At 47.8% G+C, this 26,529-nt stretch overlaps 1 protein-coding gene across 25 annotated transcripts in view; it reads right to left on the minus strand.

Moving 5' to 3' along the window:
* Positions 1–3,466: 3,466 nt before the first annotated feature.
* The window catches only part of LOC140904202 (uncharacterized), a 38,123-nt gene continuing 15,060 nt past the window's right edge, over positions 3,467–26,529 (minus strand). For 15 of the 25 annotated variants that reach the window (XM_073326574.2, XM_073326592.2, XM_073326587.1 and 12 more), the window contains 5 exons: positions 16,067–16,149; positions 14,899–14,981; positions 12,529–12,655; positions 5,831–5,944; positions 3,467–5,466 (listed from right to left, as the gene is read on the minus strand). In XM_073326574.2, the coding sequence (XP_073182675.2) occupies positions 4,253–5,466; positions 5,831–5,944; positions 12,529–12,655; positions 14,899–14,981; positions 16,067–16,149 (1,621 nt within the window). In that variant the 3' untranslated portion in view covers positions 3,467–4,252. The remainder of the gene's footprint in view (positions 5,467–5,830; positions 5,945–12,528; positions 12,656–14,898; positions 14,982–16,066; positions 16,150–26,529) is intronic. The other 10 variants (XM_078850906.1, XM_078850905.1, XM_078850903.1 and 7 more) reach the window with 5 other exon arrangements.

Below are 26,529 nucleotides of genomic sequence, written 5' to 3' on the forward strand. Positions count from 1 at the left end.
GTATGGCCGTTCTTACATTCTTCTGTGCCTATCCCAGTGCTTTCCTCACTGTTCTGCACTAGCTCCTCCAGGCTAGCTATGCAAGCCCCGGTTCCACTGCTCTCCCCATCCATGGGGCATGAACCCTCCACTCATTTGACATCCTAGCTGGGTGTTCGCTTGGCCACTCCCATTCCCTGTTCCCTTGCTTCCTGAGCACTCTCCGTCTGCATGCGTGCTCTGTGCTGACACCAGAGTCCCTCCTCTCGGATATGCCATGCCTCTGGACAATTGCAGTACGTGTCTTTGCCTCCCACACAAATTGCAACAGATCCCCTGCTGGCAGTCCTCCATCCTGTACTCCGAGGACTCACTGTGCAGACCATGCCGGCTAGAGCCCCCGTAACTGAAGTGCTCATATGAGCTGCAGCTGAAGCATGCTTTAGACTGTCCCGCATACCGGCAATGACCCGCTCCGACCCGATGTAAAACATATTTGGAACATGTCTTAACTGGTCACCCTCATCCCTTAAAAGCTCAACTATCCCCTGAAATTCACCCATCCACACTCCATCACTGACCACAGCTGCCGAGGGAGAAATCCCAAAGAGCGGAGCAGCAAAGTGCCCAATACAAAGTCCCACGTGGGGCACCTGTTCGAACCCCCCGTGTACCGTAGTCAAGCCATGCAACGCTGCTGTTGCTGCAAGGAGACGGACGGCTGCAGTCCCTCAACTGCCACCAAACATGCTGTGGTTGCTGAAAGACAGGCTGCGGCTGCTGTGTAGGATTTCCTCTTGAATGGCAGGGGACCCTCTGGTCCAAACCCCACCGCTGGCACCAATGTGGAAGGCTGCTCTGTTCTCCTGCCTTCCAGCCCTGACCTCTGCCATTTGCAGCTCGAGTGGCTCCCCTTGCTCAGACACCGGCAAGTGGCCTCGGGCTCATGTCAGACCCAAGGACACTGCAGGGCTCACCAACAGGTCCAATGCTCACCGCTGGGTCAGTGATCCCCCCATAGGGACGTTTCCTTTCCCGGGTGAATGAGCCCCCAGCACAGATGCCAACTTTTCCCAGGGTAGGTGGGTGCCCCCTGCCCCTGGCTTGGCCCCACCCCTGACCCTCCCCCATTGCACCCCTTCCCCAAAGTCTCCTCCCCCTCCATGCCCCTATTGGACCCCTCCCCAAATCCCTGTCCCAGCCCCGTCTCTTCCCCTGAGCAAGCCATGTTCCCCTCCTCCCCCCTCCCTCGCAGCGCTTGCTGCATGAAACCGCTGTTTCACAGTGCAAGCGCTGGGAGCCAGGGGGAGAAGCAGGATGCTGCGGTGCACTTAGGGGAGGAGGCAGAGGTGGAAGTGAGCTGGGGTAGGGAGCTGCCAGTGGGTGCAGAGCACCAACCAATTTTCCCCCGTGGGTGCTCCAGCCCCGGAGCACCCACTTAGTGCCTATGGCCCCCAGAATGCTGCTCCCCATCCTCTGGGGTCCCACCACTACCCGTACCCAAAGACAGTTCAGTCCCCACAAGTGCTCCCAAGGTGGGGTGAGTAGCTCCGGAGCCCCACTCCCTAGCTCCACCAATTCTGCACTCTCCTCCCCCCTGGTCTCATGACAATTCAGGCCCCAACGCTGGGCTGGACCCAAGCCTCCCAGGGACTGAAAACACACAAATACCTTCTGCTTGGGAGAGGCACAGGCCTCCCCCAAGGCACTGCAGACACATACTCCTCCTCCAACTCCACTCCTCTTGCAGAAATCTCACACTCTTCAAGGTCCCAGCCAGCAGCCCCGAGACCTGCACCTCTCTCCAACTGGGAGCCTGAGCCCCACCCTGCTCACCACTCCCTCGAAGGAAAGCCAAGTGCTGGGTGAGCACCTAACGCTCCAAACATTCGGCACATCCTGTCTCAGACAGGGCAGCCAGATCAGCACATTCAGGTGAAGGCAGAAACAGAGACAAGGAGACAGAGCTTCCACCTCCACCAGGTGAGAATGCAGCCATGTGGGAGGAACCTGCTATATGCCCAAAGGCCTTTATTCCTCCAGCCTGCGAGGAAAGATGGCATGTCAGGAAGTTGCTCCTTCAATCCCACACACAAAAGGCCCTTCTTAGCAAAGGCAAAATCCTGAAGAGAAAAAGCAATGTTAAACAGGACTTAAGAGAGATACCTTAAGAGCTTAGTGAAGAATTCATCATCTGACCAGGGACTTGAACCCTGGACCCTCAAATTAAAGACTGACGCTCTACCAACCGAGCTAGTCAGGCTCACAAAGAGAGCAAGTTGATGCAGAGGAGAAACTAGTCAAGAAAGAGAGCGCCGGAAAGAATAGGGGAAACCTGCTGCTCTCTCTCATGCTCTTCTCAGCTGTAGCCTGGTCTGGTATTAGTGCTGGTTAAGAAGAGGGGAAAGTATCGCATCTACCAGCTGTCCAGTAAGGCTCTCCTCCTTCTTCCACTGGCCAGTTCCTGGGATAACCCCAACCCCCGCATGACATTGGCAGAGAAAGCACCTGGAAAGCTTGAGGTCTAGGCCAGTCACCTTTTGGAGTCTTGTGGCTTGGCCTCCTCTGCCCTGGGAGTTTGGCCTATGAAGTGTGGCTCTCCCGGCTGCCCTCCTTGGCGTGACTTGACAAAGGAGGAAGGGAGGCAGGAATGGGGCAAAAGAGGAAAGTCATGCTGAGGAAGGCAGGGTAGAAGCTAAGTGCCTCAGTGCAGCTAAGTAGGGTTAGTAGAGCGCCACCATTCATTCTGCCAAAGCCTGGGGAGATGGTGTTGGCCTCTGGGAGGCAGAATCCTGTGACTGTCTCTTGGCAGCCCATGGATGGCTACCTGCAGCCCAGGAGAAGAAGCGGGGTTCTGGGTGGAAGGAAAAGCAATGGTGACTCCCAGTGGGCTCCTTTCTGGCCAAGATGATGTGCTGTGGTGGTGTTGGGTATAGGCGCCAACTTCTTCTGGAGCTGGTGGGTGCTCAATCCCCCTTTGCCCCCGGCCCCACCCTGACTCCATCCCTGCCCCGCCCCCATTCCAACCCCTTCCCCAAAGTCCCTGCCCCAACTCCACCCCCTCCCTGCCCCATTCGACTCCGTCTCCAAATCCCTGGCCCCGCCTCCTCCCCTGAGTGCACAATGTTCCTGTTTCCCCCCCCCGTAACGCGGCTGGTTCTGGCGGGACCCATCCGAGAGGGGCCAATTCAGGACAAATTGCTTCAAGCAGGGCAGTCACAGCCCCAGGCTGGGGTGTCTCCACCTCTAAGGCAAACCAAACCAGCCAAACAGACTTTGGTCTCACCACACTGGCTAACCACAAGTCACACAAGCAATTCCCTTAGACACTCCAGTTTCCCAGTATCTCCACCAATGCCACTTGTTACGGCAACGAATGGTTATGAAAACCAAGACCCCAGTAAAAGAAAAAAGGTTCTCTCGATCCCAAAGGACCAAGCCCCAGACCCAGGTCAATATCCAAATCAGATCTTACCCACAAATCATGCTGTTGCCAATCCTTTAGAATCTAAAATCTAAAGGGTTATTCATAAAAGGAAAAAGATACAGATGAGAGCTAGAATTGGTTAAATGGAATCAATTACATACAGTGATGGCAAAGTTCTTGGGTCAGGCTTGTAGCAGTGATAGAATGAACTCCAGGTTCAAATCCAGTCTCTGGAGAACATCCCCAGCTGGGATGGGTCTTTCAGTCCTTGGTTCAAAGCTTTAGTGCAGCAAAGTCCCTCCAGAGGTAAGAAGCAGGACTGAAGACAAGATGGAGGAGCTTGAGCAGCTTTTTACAGTCTCTTGCCATGTGGTCTCTCTCTTTGTCCCAAAGACAAGCTGCCCATCACACGGCCTGGAAACACCTCAGAGTTCTGTCCAGAGGCAGGTCCCTGCACACCTTGCTGAGATGCAAGGCGTGTCTGCCTTCTCTCAATGGGTCACTTGTGTCGCTGATGGTCCTTAATGGGCCATCAAGCAGGCTAGGCAGAGCTGACACCAACTTGTCTGGGGTGTCACCGAGAAGCATAACATAAGTTTGAAATACAGACAGTGTAGAACCAATATTCATAACTTCAACTACAAAAATTATACACATATACAGATAGCTTAATCATAACCAGCAAACCATAACCTTGTCTTAGACACCTCATTTGACCCCCTTTATATAAGATTTGATGCTACTACAGGACCTTGGTTGCAACAATGATCTGTACGGTCCCGGCTTATGTCAATAACATTACATATTGGAATTAGCAATGTGATTTTTTTAAACACAAATCTTTGGTCAGCCCAAATCAAGGCATTTCTTACAGTTCTCTCCCATGTGGATTCTCTCTTGTCTAATAGGGAATGACCTCTGATTGAAGATTTTCCCACACGCAGAGCATGTGTTGGGTCTCTCTCCACTGTGGATTCTATGATGTCTAACAAGGTCTGAGCGCTCAATGAAGTTCTTCCCGCACTCAGAGCATGTGTAGGGTCTCTCTCCTGTATGGATTCTCTGATGCCTGCTCAGGGTAGAGCTCTGTTTGAAGCTTTTCCCACACTCAGAGCATGTGTAGGGCATCTCTCCTGTGTGGATTCTACGATGTGTGATAAGCTGTGAGTGCCGATTAAAGCTTTTCCCGCACTCAGAGCACGTGTATGGCGTCTCTCCTGTGTGGATTCTACGATGTGTGATAAGGTTTGAGCTCTGATTGAAGCTTTTCCCGCACTCAGAGCATGTGTATGGCGTCTCTCCTGTGTGGATTCTACGATGTGTGATAAGGGCAGACCTCCGACTGAAGCATTTCCCGCACTCAGAGCACATGTAGGGTTTCTCTCCTGTGTGGATTCTACGATGTGTGGTAAGCTGTGAGTGCCGATTAAAGCTTTTCCCACACTCAGAGCAAGTGAAGGGCGTCTCTCCTGTGTGGATTCGCTGATGTGCGATGAGGGCATAGCTCCAACTGAAGCGTTTCCCACACTCACAGCATCCATAAGGTTTCTCACCCGTGTGGATTCTCCTATGTGTGATGAGGTATGAGCTCCGACTGAAGCGTTTCCCACACTCAGAGCATCCATAAGGTTTCTCACCCGTGTGGATTGTCTGATGTGTGATAAGGTGTGAGCTCCGATTGAAGCGTTTCCCACACTCAGAGCATATGTAGGGTCTGTCTCCTCTGTGGATTCCCTGATGTGTGTAAAGGTCTGAGCTCCCATTGAAGCTTTTCCCACACTCACGACATGAGTAGCGTGTCTCTTCCAAGTTGATTCTCTCATGTCTAATAAGGTCTGAGAGGCTACTGAAGTTTTCCTCTGGCCTCTGCTGAGTCTCACAGGTGTTTGCTTTTTCTGGGAGTGCACAACTCCCAGAAACGTGCCCTTTGGATCTTCCTGATAACATCCCATGTGGTTCTACTTGTTCAGCATCTTCCTGCTGGGGTTTTTCCTCCTCATTCTCACTCACCATCCCATCACCTGATGGGAGACAGAGAGAATCCAGACATAGGTCACTCCCTGCGCCACAGAGAAAGGAAATCTCAGAGACAGGAATGGAAAAAGGGATGAACTAAAATATGTGTGGGAGAGATCAAACCTATCAGGAGCTGATTTTCCCCAAACCTTTCCCCAAAGGAGAGAGGAAGGGATCAGTTTTGGTCCCCATCTCACCAGAACACTCAGGGGAAAGTGAGATCGGGGAGGGACCTGCTGCCAGTTTTCACTCAGGATAGGTGGGAAGCCATGAGTGACATCCGCCTAATGATTCCACATCTGCAGGGAACAATCCTGAACTTGGAGAGCTCACAAGGTTTTTATAGGGCATCCCAAATGCTTCCTGTGTTCATGGATAGTTTTTGAATTGCTTTAACCAATTCCTCACCTGTGCAAGCAGCTCTTGGGAACACTTCTTTCTCAGAGCCCTGGAGGTCTGGGACCCACGGCTCTTCCCCTCGTTCCAGCTGCGAGATCACATCAGGTTTGGAAACTGGAAACCCTGCTCAAGGCAAAGAAAACAAGGGAGATCAGTGGAATTTGTGGGATACTTGTCACAAGGAATATTCCATGATTTTAAGCCCAGCTCATTTTTAAGCAGTAACATCCCAAGGCCAGCTTCCTTAGCTCAACCCAGGAGTTATTATTATTCTAAATCATATCCATTACCTTAATGCCTAAGGACCAACTAACAGTGGGTCCCCATTGTGCTAGGACAAGTACAAACACAGAATAGTAGATGGCCCATGCCCTGAACAATTTACTATCTCAATAGACAAGACAAACACAAAAATGGGGGAAGGGGTAGAACCCTCTGTGAGAATATAGATATTCAGGCCTGCTTGTAAAGCCTATACTTTAAGAACTTAGGTGTATTTTTATCACTTAGCTAGTTACAGGGATATAAAAACAAAGAATCAAAATCTCAGTCTGCCTGTGTATGGGCCTTCTCTCACTAGGATAGACTGAGGCCTTGTTCTTCCGCTAAGCAGCGGGGGCAGCCATAAGCTGGGAAGCGTATGGTCGCATCGTCACAGCCCAAACCAGTCACAATGAAATAAGGTGGTATTGGGTTGTTAGGAAGACGATCCTGTCCAGATAGTGCCCATCACCACCAGATAAAGAAATAGATCTTAAGTCACTTAAAGAAAATTTAGTTTGATAGCATCCTATCTGGAAAGAAATCACTCATCAATGGTTGTAGTACCCTCATTTCTGTATTGTTTTGTCTTTATGACCACCACTTTTCTATTGTTAATCTGTCTGGTTCTCTGTTTGTCTCCTATATAATTAATTTTGCTAGGTGTAAGTTAATTAGGGTAATAGGATATAATAGGTTAGAGAATTATGTCACAATATGTTAGGATTGGTTAGTTATATTTCAGTAAACTGATTGGTTAAGGCATAGCTGAGAATACGACTATATAAACTGGGGTCAAACAGGAGGGGGAAGGGAAATTAGAATCAGGTTTATTAACGGGGGGAACGGGAACAGGGACGCAGGCAATACTCTGCGGCAGCAGAGCTGGGAAGGTGGACGTGGGGGAAATGCTCTGCTGCATCAGAGCTGGGAAGAGGGACGCGGGGTATATGCTCTGCTGCGTCAGAGCTGGGAATGGAACACTGGGGAACAGATTATGTGCGTATAGCGATAAGCCGACTGGTGTGAACGGCTTCGGACTATGCTTGCTTGTAAATGAACCCCAATAAACATCGCATTATCTGCCCTTCGGACTTCTGGTCTTACGTTGCTTGTGGTCTGCGTGACGAGAACCAGGGAAGTGGGAGGGTGAAGGGAAAGCCCTCTAACAAAACTGATGTGACCGGATAACCAAGAGGTAAGCCTTAGAGGAAGGTTGTAATTCCCTGATCAGTTCCAAAGTGTTTCCCACGAGGACTGATGAGGGGGTGATGGTAAATATGCATTTAGATCCTTTTCTTGTTTTATATCTTTTCCCCATAAGGCTTAACCTCTGGCCCACTGTCATAGATGCATAGCATCCGTGCAATGCCCAGGCTTTTAAACAGTCCTTGGGAGGTGCCTCTTGAGTGCACTAGACCCCCAAGGGGTCCCACTCTTTCACAAGGATAGGCCATGTAGCTTCAACACCTGAGACTGAGCCTCTGGTTTCAACACTCGTATTTCAACCCGTGAACTCTGCCAGCAGGCCCAGCTGAACGACACTCCTCTTCAGAGACTGTTCCTCATTCATGCTTCAGTGCACCTCAGCAAGCTTTTGCTGTCACACTGGGCAGACTTTTAAAACATAGCAGGGTTTATTAGTCAGCCGAAACACAGCATTAGAAAGTCCTTAGATGAGGACAGAGAAGCAAAGAAGACAATATAGTCCATATTGGCCCATGCTCTTGAGCCACACTGCTGTTGAAAACAGTTTTGTTTCCTTTCACTTTGCCTGTCCATTTGTCTTTGCTCCGGTAGAGCTCCTTGCGTCTGCGAGCCTAGTTCTTCCTGCTCCCAATAACATAATGAGTCCATGTATGCTTCACTTAGCCAAGTGGAGATCCTCCCATGGACAGGTGACAATTATTCCCTTGTCTCTGTCGGGTATTCCATTGACGTAGGTTAGTCCCAGCCTGTCCTTAATGACCCATTCATATCACCCCATGACAGCTATGTGACAAAACACCTCATGCCTCCTGCTCTTTATAATCATAGCAATACCAAACACAGAAGGAAACTGAGGTGCATACTGGCATCATAGAAGTATCACCAAAATTCCCACCTCTCTCTCTCACTCACACACACACACACACACACTGCTCACAGCCCTTGGAGAGAAAGGAAAGCACAGGAACTGGACATTAGTCCAGTGAACACAGTGGAGGACAAGCTGCAATCCTCAAACCCTGGCCAAAAAGGAGAGGCATGTGGGTCCCTACTCATAGAGAGGGGCTGGGTAGAGTTCTGATACCGGAGAGGGCATTCCTTGAGCAGAGCATGGAGGCAGGTCAAAGACTTAGCTACCCCAGAACTGTGATATCGCAAAAGCACATTTTGGGGAATTAGGAAATCTAATGACTCATGTGCAATGGGAGGGAGAATTAAACTCCCCCAGTGTGTGGAGAAGGTTTGGGAATTAAACACTAAAATTCAGGAGCAACAGCCTCTAATTCTTCTGGAAAAGGAGAATGTAAGAAACAAGAACTGGGCCATGCAACCTCAGGAGGGACAGGCTCGAAGATCAAAGGAGCCTGGATGCTCGCATCTTCAGGAACTCTGGTCTGTTTGAATAGCTGCAGGAAGGGACTTAATTCCCAGACCAGAAAATAACCACTAGGGATGTTCAAATGCCTATATTTATCCTTGGGGACCCAGCCTACCTCTTAATGCCATGGCTCATGAAGCCATACACAGGCAGCCTGGACAGTAGTCAGGAGCTGTTCAACTATAGGCTGAGCAAGTGCAGAATGATGGTAGAATGTGCATTTGGATGTTTAAAAGCTTGCTGGCGCAGTTTACTGACTTGGTTAGACCTCAGCGAAACCAATATTCCCATTGTTATTACTGATTGCTGTGTGCTCCACAATCTCTGTGAGAGTAAGTGGGAGACGTTTATGGTGGGGTGGGAGGTTGAGGCAAATCGCTTGGCTGCTGATTATGCGCAGCCAGACACCAGGGCGGTTAGAAGAGCACAGCAGGGTGTGCTGCACATCAGAGAAGCTTTGAAAACCACTTTCATGGCTGACCAGGCGATGGTGTGGCAGTTCTGTTTGTTTCTCCTTGATGAAAACCCGCCCCCTTGGTTCACTCTACTTCTCTGTAAGCCAAACGCCCTCCCCTCCCCCCTTCAATCACTGCTTGCAGAGGCAATAAAGTCATTGTTGTTTCAATTCATGCATTGTTTATTAATTTGTCACACAAATAGGGGGATAACTGCCAAGGTAGCCTGGGAGGGGTGGGGGAGGAGGGAAGCACAGGGTGGGGTGGTGGAGAAGGGGAGGAGGGACGAACAAGGCCACACTGCACTTCAAAACTTATTGAATGCCAGCTTTCTGTTGCTTGGGCAGTCCTCTGAGGTGGAGTGGTTGGGTGCCCGGAGGGCTCCCCCCGCGTTCTTGGGCTTCTGGGTGAGGAGGCTATGGTACTTGGGGAGGAGGGCAGGCAGTTACACAGCGGCTGCAGCGGCGGTCTGTGCTCCTGCTGCCTTTCCTGCAGCTCAGCCACACACCAGAGCATATCAGTTTGATCCTCCAGTAGCCTCAGCATTGCCTTCTGCATCCTCTCATCATGCTGCTGCCACCTATCATCTTTGTCTCGCCACCTCTCCTCAAGTTCATTTTCTGCTTTCCTGGACTCTGCCAGTGTCTGCCTCCAGGCATGCTGCTGAGCTCTTTCAGTGCGGAAGGACTGCATAAGCTCAGAGAACATTTCATCGCGAGTGCATTTCTTTCGCCTTCTTATCTGTGCTAGCCTCTGGGATGGAGATGATAGGGGGAGCATTGAAACATTTGCAGCTGCAGGAGAAAGAAAAGGGAGAGTAGTATTTAAAAAGACATTTTAGAGAACAATGGGTAGACACTTTCACGGTGAATGGTTTCAAACAGCAGCACCCTCCTTTCCCATACCAAGCGCCCATTGGATTAGTCACTTAAAAGGAGGGGCTGCGGTTTTCGGGTTAATGTGCAGCACAAACCCAACTAATTCCCCTCATCCAATTCTCTGGGATGATCGCTTCACCCCTCTTTCCACTGTGTGACTAGTATCAGGGAAGATCTCTGCCAGCCAAATGCAAACAGCTCAGTGTGAATGGGCCCCCGCCCACCACGTGGCTAAAAGCGGGGATGATTTCTTTTCAGCCACAGGCAAACAGCCCAGCAGGAACGGCCACCTCTGACTGTCCCCTGAATAAAATTCCCCTAATTCTACCAGGTGACCATGAATGATATCACTCTCCTGAGGATAACAGAGAGAGATAAAGAACGGATGTTGCTTGAAAGCCAGAAAACACCGGGACCATATGCTGCCATGGTTTGTTACGCAATTAATCCAGACTACGTGCTACTGGCCTGGTGTGGTAAAGTGTCCTACCATGGAGAACAGAATAAGGCTGCCCTCCCCAGAAAACTTTTGCAAAGGCTTTGGGAATACATCCAGGAGAGCTTCACTGAGATGTCCCTGGAGGATTTCTGCTCCATCCCCAGACACGTTAACAGACTTTTCCAGGAGCTGTACTGGCCGCAAATGCATCCCAAATCTTCAGGGAAAATTAATCATTAAACACGTTTGCTTTTAAACCATCTATTATATGGTACACTCACCAGAGGTGCCTTCTCTGCCTTCAAGGTCTGGGAGCCCACCTTGGGAGGGTATTGGATCCAGGGTGATAAACAGTTCCCGGCTGTCGGGGAGAAAGATTTCATCCTCCGCCTCATCATCATCATCTTCCTTGTCTCCAAAATCCTCATCCCTGTTGCATGAGACTCCCCCCTTGCAGGAGTCCAAGTACAGGGGTGGGGTAGTGGTAGGGGCACCACTTAGAATTGCATGCAGCTCATCATGGAAGCGGCATGTCTGGGGTTCTGACCCGGAGCAGCCATTTGCCTCTTTGGTAGCCTTGCCTGAGCTCCTTAAGTTTCATGCAGCACTGCTGCGGGTCCCTGTTATAGCCTCTGTCCTTCATGCCCGTCAAGATTTTTTCAAATATTTTGGCATTTTGTCTTTTGGAACGGAGTTCTGATAGCTCGGATTCGTCTCCCCACACAGCGATCAGATCCAGTACCTCCGGTTCGGTCCAAGCTGGAGCTCTTTTGCGATTCTGGGACTGCATGGTCACTTCTGCTGATGAGTTCTGCATGGTCACACCATGATACGCTGGCCAAACAGGAAATGAAATTCAAAAGTTCCCGGTGCTTTTCCTGTGTACCTGGCTAGTGCGTCTGAGTTGGAAGAGCTGTCCAGAGCGGTCACAATAGAGCTCTGGGATAGCTCCCAAAGGCCAATACTGTCGAATTGCATCCACACTACCCCAAATTCAACCCAGCAATGTTTATTTCAGTGCTAATTCCCTTGTCAGGGAGGAGTACAGAAAACAATTTTAAGAGCCCTTTAAGTTGACAAAAATGGCTTTGTTGTGTGGACGTGTGCAGGGTTAAATCGATCTAACGCTGCTAAATTCGACCTAAACTCGTAGCGTACACCAGGGTTTAGAGGTGTAAACAGTGCCCATTTGTGCCTGGGTAATGGCACTGCTATGGGAGGGAGGAGTGCAGCAAGGACTCAGGAATGGTGGCCAGGGTCGCTGTGCATAGAGATGGGGAGGTTATATGGGGAGGGGGGTAATGAGTGGGAGAGGGAGGTCAGGAGTTAAAATAATAATATTTGGGGGGAAAAAATGTAAAAAGAAGTGAAACCAACAGAAATAAAATGAGCAAAGGCTCTAAAGCAACAAGACTTGGGTAGGGATTTGGAGTTAAAAGTCTGGGATCCCCCACAGCTCTAGATCCCAAAACATCTCCTCCTTCCCACTGACCCATGCAGCCCACTTCCTGGGTTCCCTTCGTCCACACTCCCCTCCCTCTCAGCCATCACCACCTCCCAGCACCTTGGGAGCTTCTTGTGTTCCCGTCTTGTCTCTCACTACCTCTTCCCTCCCTGCTGCTTCTTAGCTGTAACTCTGCACACACCCTCGCCATTTCCTGGAACCCCAGAATTATCTACTCCCCCACTTCTCCTCCCCTTCACCTGTGGGGTCCTGAATGGCAACATTATGCGCTCTCCTATCAAAAGAGGAGCTCATCTGACGGTCACACAAGCCATGCATCAGTCATCGACCTATTTACTCAATTTAGAATTCTACAGGTGGCATATTTTCCTCTTAAAATGAGGAAAAGGCATGAAAGTTGTAGTTATGAATGTATCAAATAAGGATATATTAAATGCAATTTTAAAATAACTGACGGCACCAAAAAGGCACATGTCCAAAAATTATTCTAGTGGGTGGGAGATAAGGAAAAAAAAGGGGGGGCAAGGAAACATGTATGACAAATGAAGGTATAAAGTTATTACTACTCAGGTTCTTTAAAGACCCCACAGCTTCTAATAACGGAGGGGACAGGACTCCTTACCCAGAAAGACCACCGTCTCATAGTTCTCCTGCATGACATCCCTGTAAAGGGCTCTCTGAGTGGGGTCGAGCAGAGCCTCCTCTTCCCTGGTGAAATACACAGCCACCTCCTCGAAAGTCACTGGCCCCTGAAAGAGCAAGAGTCCAAAGTTCAGTATCTGCTGCCCCAGTCACAACCCCATTATTCACGGAACAGCAGCACCAGGTAAATGGAAGCTCCACGAGGCACAGAGTTCCATCCCACTTTGCTTAGAGCAGCCTGGAGGCATCGGAGGGTAGAAAGAGAGAACCTGTGTGTCTTCCAGCTGACAGACGGAGGCAGGGTCTTCACATTTATCACATACCTACTAGCCAGAGCTTGATATAGGAGATGGGGCTGTCTCTGGACCCTGCTGGTGGCTCTCTGGTAGGAATCCTAACACACGCCAAATAAAATATATGGAAGAAAGAGGAAGTCAATAGTAAAGAATATAAGTGAGGTCAGAATTGTAGAAAATTGATAAGGGAAGCTATCAATAACCAATCAATGAAAATAAGAAGGAAGTTTTTAAAAGTATATTAAGTACAAAATTAATCCTAACAATGGTAGTGGTAAATTACTAGGTGGAAATGGCAGAATTATCAAAAATAATACAGAAGAGGTAAAAGTGTTCAATAAATATTTCCCTCCTAGATTTGGAGAAAAACAGATGATGTACTCATATCATAAGATGTTGATGACAACGACACTCTTTCCATTCCAACAAGAACTCACGAGGACGTGAAACAGCAGCTATTAAAGCTAGACATGTTTAAATGAGCATGTCCAGATAACTGGTATCCAAGAGTTTTAAAAGGTCGACTGTTAATGTTGATTTTAATTAGAACTTGGAACACTGGGGAAATTCCAGAAGACTGGAATAAAGATAATGCTGTGCCAATATTTAGAAGGTGTAAAAGAGATGACCCAGTTAATTACAGGAGTGTCAGTCTGACATCGATACTGGACAACATAATGGAGCAGCTGATACTGGATTTTATTAATAAAGAATTAAAGGAGAGTAATATAATTAGTACCCATGAACAAAGGTTTAGAGAAAACAGATCTTATCAAACTAACTGGATATCCTTATTGGATGAGATCAAAAGTCTGGTTGCAATAAATAGTATTGATGTAATATACCTAGAATTCTGTAAGGCATATGACCTGGTTCAGCACAATATTTTGACTAGAAAACTAGAATGATACTAAATAAACACGGCATTCATTAAATAGATTAAAAATTGTGCCTTGAAATTAGGCCCTATCGGACACTACACCCCATATTCAGCAAAGTGATAGGATTATAATATGATTGGGACATAATTATGATGCAATTTGTGCAAGATGCATCATGTGCTGTGTCATTGGAAAAGTTATAATTTGCTGAATATGATTATCCTATTTTTTGCATAGATCATGTTTGTACTGAAGTTATGGATATTGACTATGTATCTGCATTTCAAATGTGCTTACTCTGGGTAACACTCACAACTAGCCTTTCAGGTACAACAATGAAGAAGCCAGACAGTGCTGATGGCTCATCAACAAAGACAATGGACCGTGGAAGAGCTTAGCACTCAGCAGGGCATGCTACAGCATGTGACCAGACCACATGACAATGAACTCCATTTTGCTACCTGTATTTTTCCACAAACTGAACTGGGAACTGAGTTTGGAACAAAGGGTTCCCGCCATGTGGAAAAGCTACATAAGGTGGGGTGTGACATCATCTCATGGCCTCATTCCCCACACAAAAGAACTCCTGGAAACACCTGAGAAACAAAGACTGAACTGGGGGAAGTGCTGGTGCCAGGGTAGAAGGATTTCTAGCTTGTGTATGAATCATAGAATATCAGGGTTGGAAGGGACCTCAGGAGGTCATCTAGTCCAACTCCCTGCTCAAAAGCAGGACCCATCCCCAATTAAATCATCCCAGCCAGGGCTTTGTCAAGCCTGACCTTAAAAACTTCTAAGGAAGGAGATTCTACCACCTCCCTAGGTAACGCATTCCAGTGTTTCACCACCCTCCTAGTGAAAAAGTTTTTCCTAATATCCAACCTTGGATGGAAACTTGCTGGACTGCTTGTATCATCAGTCAGGGTGAGACATTGCTAACTCAAATTCTATCCATCTAGCGTGTAAGGCTTAGTCTGAGTTTTTGGTTATTTCCTAAGTAATCTGCTTTGATCTGCTTGCTATCTCTTATAATTGTTGGGATATGTTAAGGGTTAAGTAAAAGAGCTGGGAAGCTGCTAACGTGCTGACATGGCATTAGGGGACAAAGGGATAAGCAAGCAGTAATTCTTTGCTTAAATAAATAATTAAGTAAGTAATAAATAAATAAGTTGCCATAATTTTCCTTTCCCTGTTGCTTGTAAGAATTGATAAGGATGCAGCTGCATGAGAAATGAAGTTGTCGGAATGAACGTCCTCTGTGTGAAAAAGATAAAAGAAATGTTATTTCCCCCTCCCTTCCTTTCCCAGATACATAAACAAGCCCTGACTTATGGCCCCTTCCTCCCTCCCCTGAGAACGGCTGATTAGGGAAATTTGTAGCAACACATTATTGCAAAGAACTGCATTTTCAAGGTAAAAATGCCTCTATGACATGCCTAATGCTGTGAATAATAGCAATAGGGGCAGATATACTAACAGTATGGGTGTTTCTATTACTTAATAAGGGGTTTTGGGGTGTAGTAATGGATGTAGGCGTGTACATACTAACTTAGATAAAAGGAGTGTGATGTAACGAATGCAGTGCTTACTCGACAATTGGGTCGAGGGGAACAAGTATCACAATAAAGAAGCTTGTACTCATATCCGCCTCTGGGTCAACCTGCTCCTTTTTTCTTCTAGCAATAATCACTTAAAATCTATCTTTCTGCAGTTAATAAACTTGTTTAATGCTTTATCTTAACCAGTGTTAAATATTTTGAGTGAATTGTCTGGGGAAAATCTCAGCTTGGTTAGCACAAGCTTGTTGTGCATATCTTTCCCATATCAAGGGGAAGGCAAACTATATTAATGAGCTTACATTATAGAGATCCCTGTGCACTATACGATGGTATAATTCTGGATTTATACCACAGCAAGTGTGAAAGGTTGGGGAGCTGGAAAATGGGCTGTTGTCTTCTATCTGTCCTTGAGTGGTTTAGGTAAAGCACTCAGGTAGCTGAGTTGGGTGTATGGCGCCACCTGCTGTAGTTTTTTGTGTTAACAGGCCCTGGAGAGGCTGGCTGAATCTCCAGCAAAGCAGTGTGAGAAGGACCAGCCCAGCTTGAGGGTTAGAGGGCACAGCGGTTCCCAGAAGCCCCCCAGACTGCACCCCGGGGGTGACAACCCATTATATCCTAAATTACACAAGTCTCAGCAGGTTTGTCACATCCTGTCCCCTCCCTTTCTCCACCCTAGATATTTCCTGCCTCCCACCATGTCTAGCAGCTACCACCTTCCTATGCTTGTACTGCTCCTCTCCCTCCAAGCAGAACCCACCACCAGCAACCTGATAATCTCTTACCTGAGACAGCTCCATTGTAGCCATTTCCTTCCCTCTGGGAGAATGGGATGATCTGGAGCAAAACGTAGATGTTATTCTGTAGCCTGACAGGAAGAGAAGGACAATGTGAGAGAATTTAGATGGGGCTTTCATCCATTCCACATGCCGACTCCCCCCAGGATTTTTCCCTGCTAATGGACATCCTAGGTTCTGCCAAACTGTGAAGCACAGAGTGACCTTATTCCAGTACAGGTCTAGCCCCCTCCCACCAGGGTGTAACCCTCTGAGACAGAGTGAAACCCTCCCAGTAACAGAGTCTCTCTGTTACACTTATCAAGTTTGCGGACAATACCAAGCTGGGAGGGGTTGCAAGTGCTTTGGAGGATAGGATTGAAATTCAAAATGATCTGGAAAAACTGGAGAAATGGTCTGAAGTAAAGAGGATGAAATTCAATAAGGACAAATGCTAAGTACTCCACTTCGGAAGGAACAATCAGTTGCACACATACAAAATGGGAAATGACTGCCTAGGAAGGAGTACTGCAGAAAGGGATCTGGAGGTCATAGTGGATCACAAGCTAAATATAAGTCAACAGTATAACACTGTTGCAAAAAAAGGAATCATCATTCTGGGATGTATTAGCAGGAGTATTGTAAGCAAGACATGAGAAGTAATTCTTCTGCTCTTCTCCTCACGGCTTAGGCCTCAACTGGAGTATTGTGTCCAGTTCTGGGTGCCACATTTCAGGAAAGATGTGGACAAATTGGAGAAAGTCCAGAGAAGAGCAACAAAAATGATTAAAGGTCTAAAAAACATGACCTATGAGGGAAGATTGAAAAAATTGCATTTGTTTAGTCTGGAGAAGAGAAGACAGAGGGGACATGATCACAGTTTTCAAGTACATAAAAGGTTACAAGGAGGAGGAAGAAAAATTGTTCTTCTTAACCTCTGAGGATAGGACAAGAAGCAATGGGCTTAACTTGCAGCAAGGGCGGTTTAGGTTGAACATTAGGAAAAACTTCCTCTCAGAATGTTTAAGCACTGGAATAAATTGCCTATGGAGGCTGTGGAATCTCCATCATTGGGGATTTTTAAGAGCAGGCTGGACAAAGACCTGTCAGGGATGGTCTAGATAATAATTGCCTTGAGTGCAGGGGACTGGACTAGATGACCTCTGAAGGTCCCTTCCAGTTCCATCATTCTGTGAACTAAAGGCCAGAGAAGAATGGAATCCAAGGGGTCACTTTGTGGGATTCTCCCTGTCATTTTCTCCAAGGCAGCTGTCTTAAGTTTACATAGTTGTTTGATGCTCCAGCATTTATACAGTCTCTTCTTGGAGTGCCCCCTTTCATGGGCTGGGCCTAGCTTTAGCTTTTGGCAAGAGTGAGCCCGGGGGCTCTGAGACTGGGCCTTCTTGCCTCAGCACACCTTGTTTCCTTCTGTGGCTCCCCAGTGAGACCAAATGAGTAGATACTCCTGATAGAGACTGTGAACATAAGAACAGCCCACTGTGTCAGATCAATGGTCCATCTAGGTCAGTGGCCAATGCCAGGTGCTTCAGAGGGAATGAACGGAACAGGTAATCATCAAGTGATCCATCCCCTGTCACCCATTCCCAGCTTCTGGCAAACAGAGGCTAGAAACACCATCCCTGCCCGTGACACTGGCAGATGAGGTGTTAGCTCTTGCACAAAGTCCCCATATCTTAATTGAACATGGACAAACGCAGAGCTGGAATCAGTCTGGCTCACTTGTGTTAGTATTGTTAAAACAGGTATGAGAATTATAAGAATGTGTTTAGACGTTATTGAATGCTTGTGAGCCGCTACCTGGGTTAATATCTGACTAGTTGCATTGCTTAGCCTAGGTTAGTCCTAAAGGATATGTAGAGCTTGCTTATTATAGAAGCTTCTATTACCTTTTGAAATTTAAACTGTAAGTCTTCTACATCTCTATGATGACCTGCTTTAACTTTGTAAACAACTCGTTTCCTTTTAAATTAATTTTAATACAGGTTATTACACGACTGGATACAAGTGTTGTCTTGGTTGTGATGTCTAAGATTCAACTGACCTAAATAAGTGACTGATCCTTTGGGACTGGCAGTAACCTGAACATTGCTGTGATTCGTGGTGTAAGGCAGTGGTTCTTAACCAGGAGTCTGGGGCCCCCTGGGAGGCCATGAGCAGGTTTCAGGGAGGCTGCCAAGCAAGGCCAGCATTAGACTTGCTGCGGTCGAGAGCAGAAAGTTGAAGTCCCAGTGCATGGGGCTGAAGTCCATGGTCCTTAGCCCCACCACCCGGGGCTGAAGCCAAAGTCTAAGCAATGTAGCTTTGTGGGGGCTCCTGTGGCATGGGGCCTCACACAGTTGCCCTGCTTGCTACCCCCTAACGCCAGCCCTAGCTTTTATATTGAGAAAACCAGTCATTGTGGCCCAGGTGGGCGGTGGAAATCTACATATCGACCTCAAAACCAATTTGGGGTTTGTGCCCTGCTTCTTACCAATCTGCCTGAGGCTGGTGCTCATGCTCTTGAGTCACTGAAGACAGCGTTACAGAGACTTACGGGCGCAACGCCACTAGCAGCAATTGGCAGCCATGCAGAGCAGGCTTTACAGTGGCACCCTGTGGGCCAAATGGTCCATGGACTCAGTCAAGCCCCAGTTCTCCTCCAGTGCATATCAGCATCCCGGCAACCTTCAAGAAGGGTCAAGGCTGCCACTCCCTCAGTGATGATGGATCTCCAGCATAGCATCACCCACACCTCATGACCCGCCTTATCTCCTGAGACACAGGTGAGTGAGAGTGAACAACGGATCCTGGGGGGGGAAGGGAAAGGGATACCAAAACACACCTTCTGGGGGTCACCCCTCAGGAAATGAAGGTGACAGGCATTGTGGTGGCAGTAAAGGGGGAGGGGAGGGAGTGGGAGTGGGAGCAGGAGGGAGCAGCACCCTCAAAGGCAATGCTGCCAGTGAGTCACCCCATCACATCAGGCATGGGGTTGATAGGGGGCCATTCCCTAGGCCTGGGTGCCTGTGAAGGGCTATATAAACCCCACACTGGCATAGAAGGGGTTAAACTGCTGCTTTAGGCTGGACTGGCCCAGCTCCTCCAGGACTGGAGCAGGAGTTAACAGGAGAGACCTACTCAGAGGGGGACAACCCTGGGAAGGCAACAGTCTGCGGAGCATCTCCAGCCCCAAAGAAAGGGCTGGCAGCATTCAGGGCTCTGGCCTTCACTGAGGGAGGGTGGAGATCTCCGGAGCTCGAAGGGGGAGCAGGCTGAAACTTGCACTGGAGACCCAGTAAACTCTGAAGGCGACTGAGATGCTCCCAGGGCCCTCAGAAGTAAGAGGGGCCCATATCCTGATGGGATCTGTCCACAGTTTCCCCCCCCCCCCCCCGTTTCTTTACTTTCATTCCTTTATTTACCGACAGTCAGCTCTTTTGCTGGTACCCAAGAGAGGACGAAAATGCCCCAAGGTCTCAGCCAGAGGGTGGAGCCCTGACACACTACAAGGACATGCCCCTGTAGCACCCCGGGGCAGGGGTCAATTGGACTCACAGAGGTGCACCCCAGAAGGCCTGAGGCCCAGCACTCTGGCACCAGTTTGATGGGCTGGATGGCCTCTCACTGCGGGCTGCGAGAAGTCTGGCACATGGAGTAGATACGGGGTGGCCTGGGGAGCAGGAAGCAGGACAGCATCCCAGACAGCACACTAAGAAGGGAAATGGAAAGGGGACAAGGGGCACTGCAGAGAACTCAGCCCCCGTCCTGAAGGCCATTGACAGAAAGTTGTCTTCTCCCTGGCCTACGGAGGGCAGACAGTGACACAGAGATCCCTTGGCAAAGGGTCACTTGGTCTTTGCCAACAGCTCTCACCTGAGACCTGACAAACCCATCACACCAAACATCTCTTGGGAGGGTATTTATCCATAGGGGAGAGCATGCGAGGCTGTGATAAAGTGGGGATTTATTAATCTTCTTATGTTGCATGTGAGTCTTACTGTCCTATACTAATCCTGTGTGTACCTCAGTTTCCCAGTGAACTGCACCAATACTTCTGTGGTGGGAATTGGGTCCTTGATTTTTGCTGAGGCCCTCGGGGCAGGTGAAGCTTCCCACCTGCCTGCACTTTACGTAACCTGAGACCCAGGAGAGGGGTGTGACCAGGTGACACCTTTTGCCTGGGAAGCAAGACAAAGAGCCGGAGGAGGAGCAACAGGGGGGTGTCGGGGGTCTGGTCGCTGGAAGTGGGCAGTCTGCATGGGGGGAACTGGAAGAGGGGGAGTCCAGGGCGTCTGGCCGAGGACTCCCAAGATGGACTTGGCTGAAAGTCACTGATTTCTGTGACAAGTATCAGGGGGTAGCCGTATTAGTCTGTAGCCACAAAAACAACAAGGAGTCCTGTGGTACTTTAAAGACTAACAGATTTATTTGACCGGACTCCTTGTTGTTTTTACTGATTTCTGTGATAGCAAGCTCTGTTCCTTCTGTTTTACCAGCTGGCTGAGAGTCACGCCTGACTGCGGAGTTGGGGTGTAGGGCTCTCTGGCTTCCCCAGGAGCCCCGTCCTGGTGGACTCACTGCAGGAAGCCCATGGTGTGGAAGGGGATGCTCAATGCTTCGAGGTCAGACTCAGGAAGGTCGAAGCTGTGTAAGCTCCTGACCTGGAGACAGTCTGCTCAGAGAGAGGAGGCACCCCCAGAGTCCTGACTGGCTTCATACAGAGTAGTTCCAGAGCATTGACCCGGTGACTCTGTGACAGAGGCATTTACAAAAAGCTCATTACTGATTAAGACTCATAATGACTAAGAGGTCAACATATGTGTTGTTTGTAAGGAACAAAGCATTTATATTGAAAATCTACTTTATGGACTTGGCATGGAAAAATCAATCACTGAGAGGTAATGGGCCCCAGGACTGGCCCATCCACCCAAGAGGGAGTCGTCACCAATGTTCCCTCTAATTTTTTCCATCCATGTGCGGAATGAATTTTGTTATGTGCTCCACCAATATTGAGGTAATGGTTGGATGTGAGCCACCAGTACAAACAAAAACCCTAGATATGATATATATTTTTTAAACTGCTCCTAGGTATGGAAGAAGAAGAAAGAATATTAAAACAAGGGATAATTATCAAGGTGCACTGCTTAAGATGTGTATTTAATATGAAATCAAATAAAAAGAAAATTGACACTGCCCTTGGAGTACATGTATTTTATCATCCTTTCTAACAACTCAAGCTAGTAAACACACCAAAATGTGGCCTACTGAAAACAGCTATAGAAATAAAACACAGTCTTGGGCATTAAGCAAAAGTATTAAAAATATGCACCAGAGGCCCAATTTAATAACCTCCTCCTACCATAGACCACTAAATCTTCAGGGAAAGCTGCTCTCAAAAAATGAAGCATCTGCCAAAACACTAGCATGCTACCCACTTTTGCAGTTCCCCAAACTATCCCTCTTGCGTGCATATTATCTGCGCACACAGCCCAGCTTTAAGATACTAAACAAATCTATGAGTCAACTAGAAATAGTCATGGTCTCATTGCAAATGTTAATACAATATTGTCTGATACTGGAAAGGAGAGCAGAAGGTATTCACTCAGGCTTATACCATTTCTATGGGATGTCAATTCTTAATTGGATGAATACTGCACACACGGAACAGTAAAAATAAGTAATAAAGCAACACAAACAGCAAACAAAACCCCAAACAAACAAATGACAACACTGAAAATATGAAGGGAAGTAAAACATCAGCTGGCTGGTGATGGGTATTTTAAATGAGTGGTTAGGACCCACGCTGTGCAAGTGCAACAGAGCCCTGTAGAAACAGGCCAAGTTCTCCTGTTTTCACATTGTGTGTGTGTGTCACCAACTCAAAAACTTCAGAGTAGAAGCCCTGGAGCACATTAACACATGGCTTTGGAGTTTGAAGACAGATTCCTGCTTCAAAGAGCTTGTAAAAAAGGGCTTCATCCTACAAAACACCTAGCACCACACCTAGTGCTTTGCTACTTCCGAGTCAAGCCGGAACAATATCAGATAGCAAAGATCAGGCCTTACTGGTTTCCAATACCTCTCCCTAAACAAATTCTAAAACTTAATGGAAATCACTTGTCTGGAATCCAATTCTAATTGAAAGGCCAAACAAATAAAACTGGAAGAACTTTACCATGGATGCTGCTTAATTATCTACCATGTATTAATTAGTAACAGGATATTTTTAAAAAAATCATTAAGGTCACAGTTTTCAGATACCTACAACACGCCAAAAGAATTATGTTGTTAAAAGAATCCTTGTCTCTCTTACCTTAAGCCATCTATAAGGTGCCACAGGACTCTCTCCTGCTTTTACAGATCGAGACTAACATGGCTACCCCTCTGATACTTGACACCATGCAAGGCACTGCATTTAGCCGTATGAAGTGGAAATCCATCAACCTCATGAAGAAACTTGCACAAGTACAGACAGATATCATCTTTCTTTCCAAAAGCAAACGGATGGACATCATACCAAATCTACATACCACACAGACCACAGTGAGAGATTATGCCATACTCTATCAAAGAAACTGAGGAATCACCTGATCAGCATCCTATACAGCAAACAGGAAAACATCCAAAAAGAGCTCTCCAACCTGGAGACTCTCATAAATAACCAACCTTCCATACAAACAGACTTTATTAAAATAAGGCAGGAGATCTACATTACACACGTCACCTCTCTACAAAGGAAAAAGGACTGTAAGTTGTCTAAAATCCTACCTGCTGCATGGGGCCATAACAGTGGTATCCCTAACTCACCCAGCAATATTGTCAATCTATCCAGCTACACACTCAGCCCGGCGGAAGAGTCTGTCCTATCTCAGGGACTCTCTTTCTGCCCTGCCACCCCCACAAACATGATACAGTTCTGCCTACTTTCGCCGTCTCCGACTCAAAGAATACTTTCAAGATAACACTGAACAGCTCACTGATACACAGATACCCTCCCACCAACAGCACAAGAAGAACTCCACAAGGACTCCTCCTGAGGGTCGAAATGATAGTCTGGATCTATACATAGAATGCTTCCGTCGATGTGCACAGGCAGAAATTGTGGAAAAACAACACCGCTTGCCTCATAATCTAAGTCGTGCAGAATGCAATGCCATCCACAGCGTTAGAAACAACCCTGACATTATAATCAAAGAGGCTGATAAAGGAGGTGCTGTTGTCACATGAACAGATCTGACTACCAAAAGGAGGCTGCTAGACAACTCTCCAATACCAAATTCTACAGGCCACTTTCCTCAGATCCCACTGAGGAATACACTAAGAAACTGCACCATCTACTCAGGACACTCCCTACGCTAACACAGGAACAAATCAACATACCCTTAGAGCCCCAACCAGGGTTATTCTATCTACTACCCAAGATCCTCAAACCCGGAAACCCTGGACGCCCCATCATCTCGGGCATTGGCATTCTCACTGAAGGACTGTCCGGATATGTGGACACTCTACTCAGACCCTACGCCACCAGCACTCCTAGCTATCTCAATTTCACCACTGATTTCCTGAGAAAACTTACAATGCACTGGTGATCTTCTAAAAAACACCATCCTAGCCACCATGGACGTAGAGGCTCCCTACACAAACATCCCACACACAGATGGAATACTAGCTGTCAGGAACAGTATCCCTGATGATGCCACAGCACAACTGGTTGCTGAGCTCTGTAACTTTATCCTCACGCACAATTATTTCAAATTTGGTAACAATATATTCCTCCAGACCAGTGGCTCCGCTATGGGTACCCGCACGGCCCCACAATATGCCAACATTTTTATGGCTGACCTGGAACATCGCTTCCTCAGCTCTCATCCACTCACGCCCCTTCTCTACCTACGTTACATTGATGACATCTTCATCATCTGGACCCATGAAAAGGAAACCCTGGAAGAACTCCACCATGAGTGCTAGAGGAGCCAACTAGGGGGGGCGCTTTTCTTGACCTGCTGCTCACAAACCGAGTAGAATTAGTGGGGGAAGCAAAAGTGGATGGGAATCTGGGAGGCAGTGACCATGAGTTGGTTGAGTTCAGGATCCTGACGCAGGGAAGAAAGGTAAGCAGCAGGATACGGACCCTGGACTTCAGGAAAGCAGACTTCGACTGCCTCAGGGAACGGATGGCCAGGATCCCCTGGGGGACTAACTTGAAGGGGAAAGGAGTCCAGGAGAGCTGGCTGTATTTCAAGGAATCCTTGTTGAGGTTACAGGGACAAACCATCCCGATGAGTCGAAAGAATAGTAAATATGGCAGGCGACCAGCTTGGCTTAATGGTGAAATCCTAGCGGATCTTAAACATAAAAAAGAAGCTCACAAGAAGTGGAAGGTTGGACATATGACCAGGGAAGAGTATAAAAATATTGCTCGGGCATGTAGGAATGATATCAGGAGGGCCAAATCGCACCTGGAGCTGCAGCTAGCCAGAGATGTCAAGAGTAACAAGAAGGGTTTCTTCAGGTATGTTGGCAACAATAAGAAAGTCAAGGAAACTGTGGGCCCCTTACTGAATGAGGGAGGCAACCTAGTGACAGAGGATGTGGAAAAAGCTAATGTACTCAATGCTTTTTTTGCCTCTGTTTTCACTAACAAGGTCAGCTCCCAGACTGCTGCGCTGGGCATCACAAAATGGGGAAGAGATGGCCAGCCCTCTGTGGAGACAGAGGTGGTTAGGGACTATGTCGAAAAGCTGGACGTGCACAAGTCCATGGGGCCGGACGAGTTGCATCCGAGAGTGCTGAAGGAATTGGCGGCTGTGATTGCAGAGCCATTGGCCATTATCTTTGAAAACTCGTGGCGAACCGGGGAAGTCCCGGATGACTGGAAAAAGGCTAATGTAGTGCCAATCTTTAAAAAAGGGAAGAAGGAGGATCCTGGGAACTACAGGCCAGTCAGCCTCACCTCAGTCCCTGGAAAAATCATGGAGCAGGTCCTCAAAGAATCAATCCTGAAGCACTTGCATGAGAGGAAAGTGATCAGGAACAGCCAGCATGGATTCACCAAGGGAAGGTCATGCCTGACTAATCTAATCGCCTTTTATGATGAGATTACTGGTTCTGTGGATGAAGGGAAAGCAGTGGATGTATTGTTTCTTGACTTTAGCAAAGCTTTTGACACGGTCTCCCACAGTATTCTTGTCAGCAAGTTAAGGAAGTATGGGCTGGATGAATGCACTCTAAGGTGGGTAGAAAGCTGGCTAGATTGTCGGGCTCAACGGGTAGTGATCAATGGCTCCATGTCTAGTTGGCAGCCGGTATCAAGTGGAGTGCCCCAAGGGTCGGTCCTGGGACCGGTTTTGTTCAATATCTTCATAAATGATCTGGAGGATGGTGTGGATTGCACTCTCAGCAAATTTGCGGATGATACTAAACTGGGAGGAGTTGTAGATACGCTGGAGGGGAGGGATAGGATACAGAAGGACCTAGACAAATTGGAGGATTGGGCCAAAAGAAATCTGATGAGGTTCAATAAGGATAAGTGCAGGGTCCTGCACTTAGGATGGAAGAACCCAATGCACAGCTACAGACTAGGGACCGAATGGCTAGGCAGCAGTTCTGCGGAAAAGGACCTAGGGGTGACAGTGGACGAGAAGCTGGATATGAGTCAGCAGTGTGCCCTTGTTGCCAAGAAGGCCAATGGCATTTTAGGATGTATAAGTAGGGGCATAGCGAGCAGATCGAGGGACGTGATCGTTCCCCTCTATTCGACATTGGTGAGGCCTCATCTGGAGTACTGTGTCCAGTTTTGGGCCCCACACTTCAAGAAGGATGTGGAAAAATTGGAGAGAGTCCAGCAGAGGGCAACAAAAATGATTAGGGGTCTGGATCACATGACTTATGAGGAGAGGCTGAGGGAGCTGGGATTGTTTAGCCTGCAGAAGAGAAGAATGAGGGGGGATCTGATAGCTGCTTTCAACTACCTGAAAGGGGGTTCCAAAGAGGATGGCTCTAGACTGTTCTCAATGGTAGCAGATGACAGAACGAGGAGTAATGGTCTCAAGTTGCAGTGGGGGAGGTTTAGATTGGATATTAGGAAAAACTTTTTCACTAAGAGGGTGGTGAAACACTGGAATGCGTTACCTAGGGAGGTGGTAGAATCTCCTTCCTTAGAGCTTTTTAAGGTCAGGCTTGACAAAGCTCTGGCTGGGATGATTTAACTGGGAATTGGTCCTGCTTCAAGCAGGGGGTTGGACTAGATGACCTTCTGGGGTCCCTTCCAACCCTGATATTCTATGATTCTATGATTTCAACAGCTTCCACCCCACCATCAGCCTCAGCCTGGACCAATCTACAAGGGAGGTCCACTTCCTAGACACCACGGTGCAAATAAGTGACTGTCACGTTAACACCACCCTATACCAAAAACCCACTGACTGCTATGCCTACCTTTATGCCTCCAGCTTCCATCCCGGACACACCAC

The sequence above is a fragment of the Lepidochelys kempii genome, chromosome 28 (genome assembly GCF_965140285.1).
Source record: "Lepidochelys kempii isolate rLepKem1 chromosome 28, rLepKem1.hap1, whole genome shotgun sequence".
Classification (NCBI taxonomy): Eukaryota; Metazoa; Chordata; order Testudines; family Cheloniidae; genus Lepidochelys; species Lepidochelys kempii.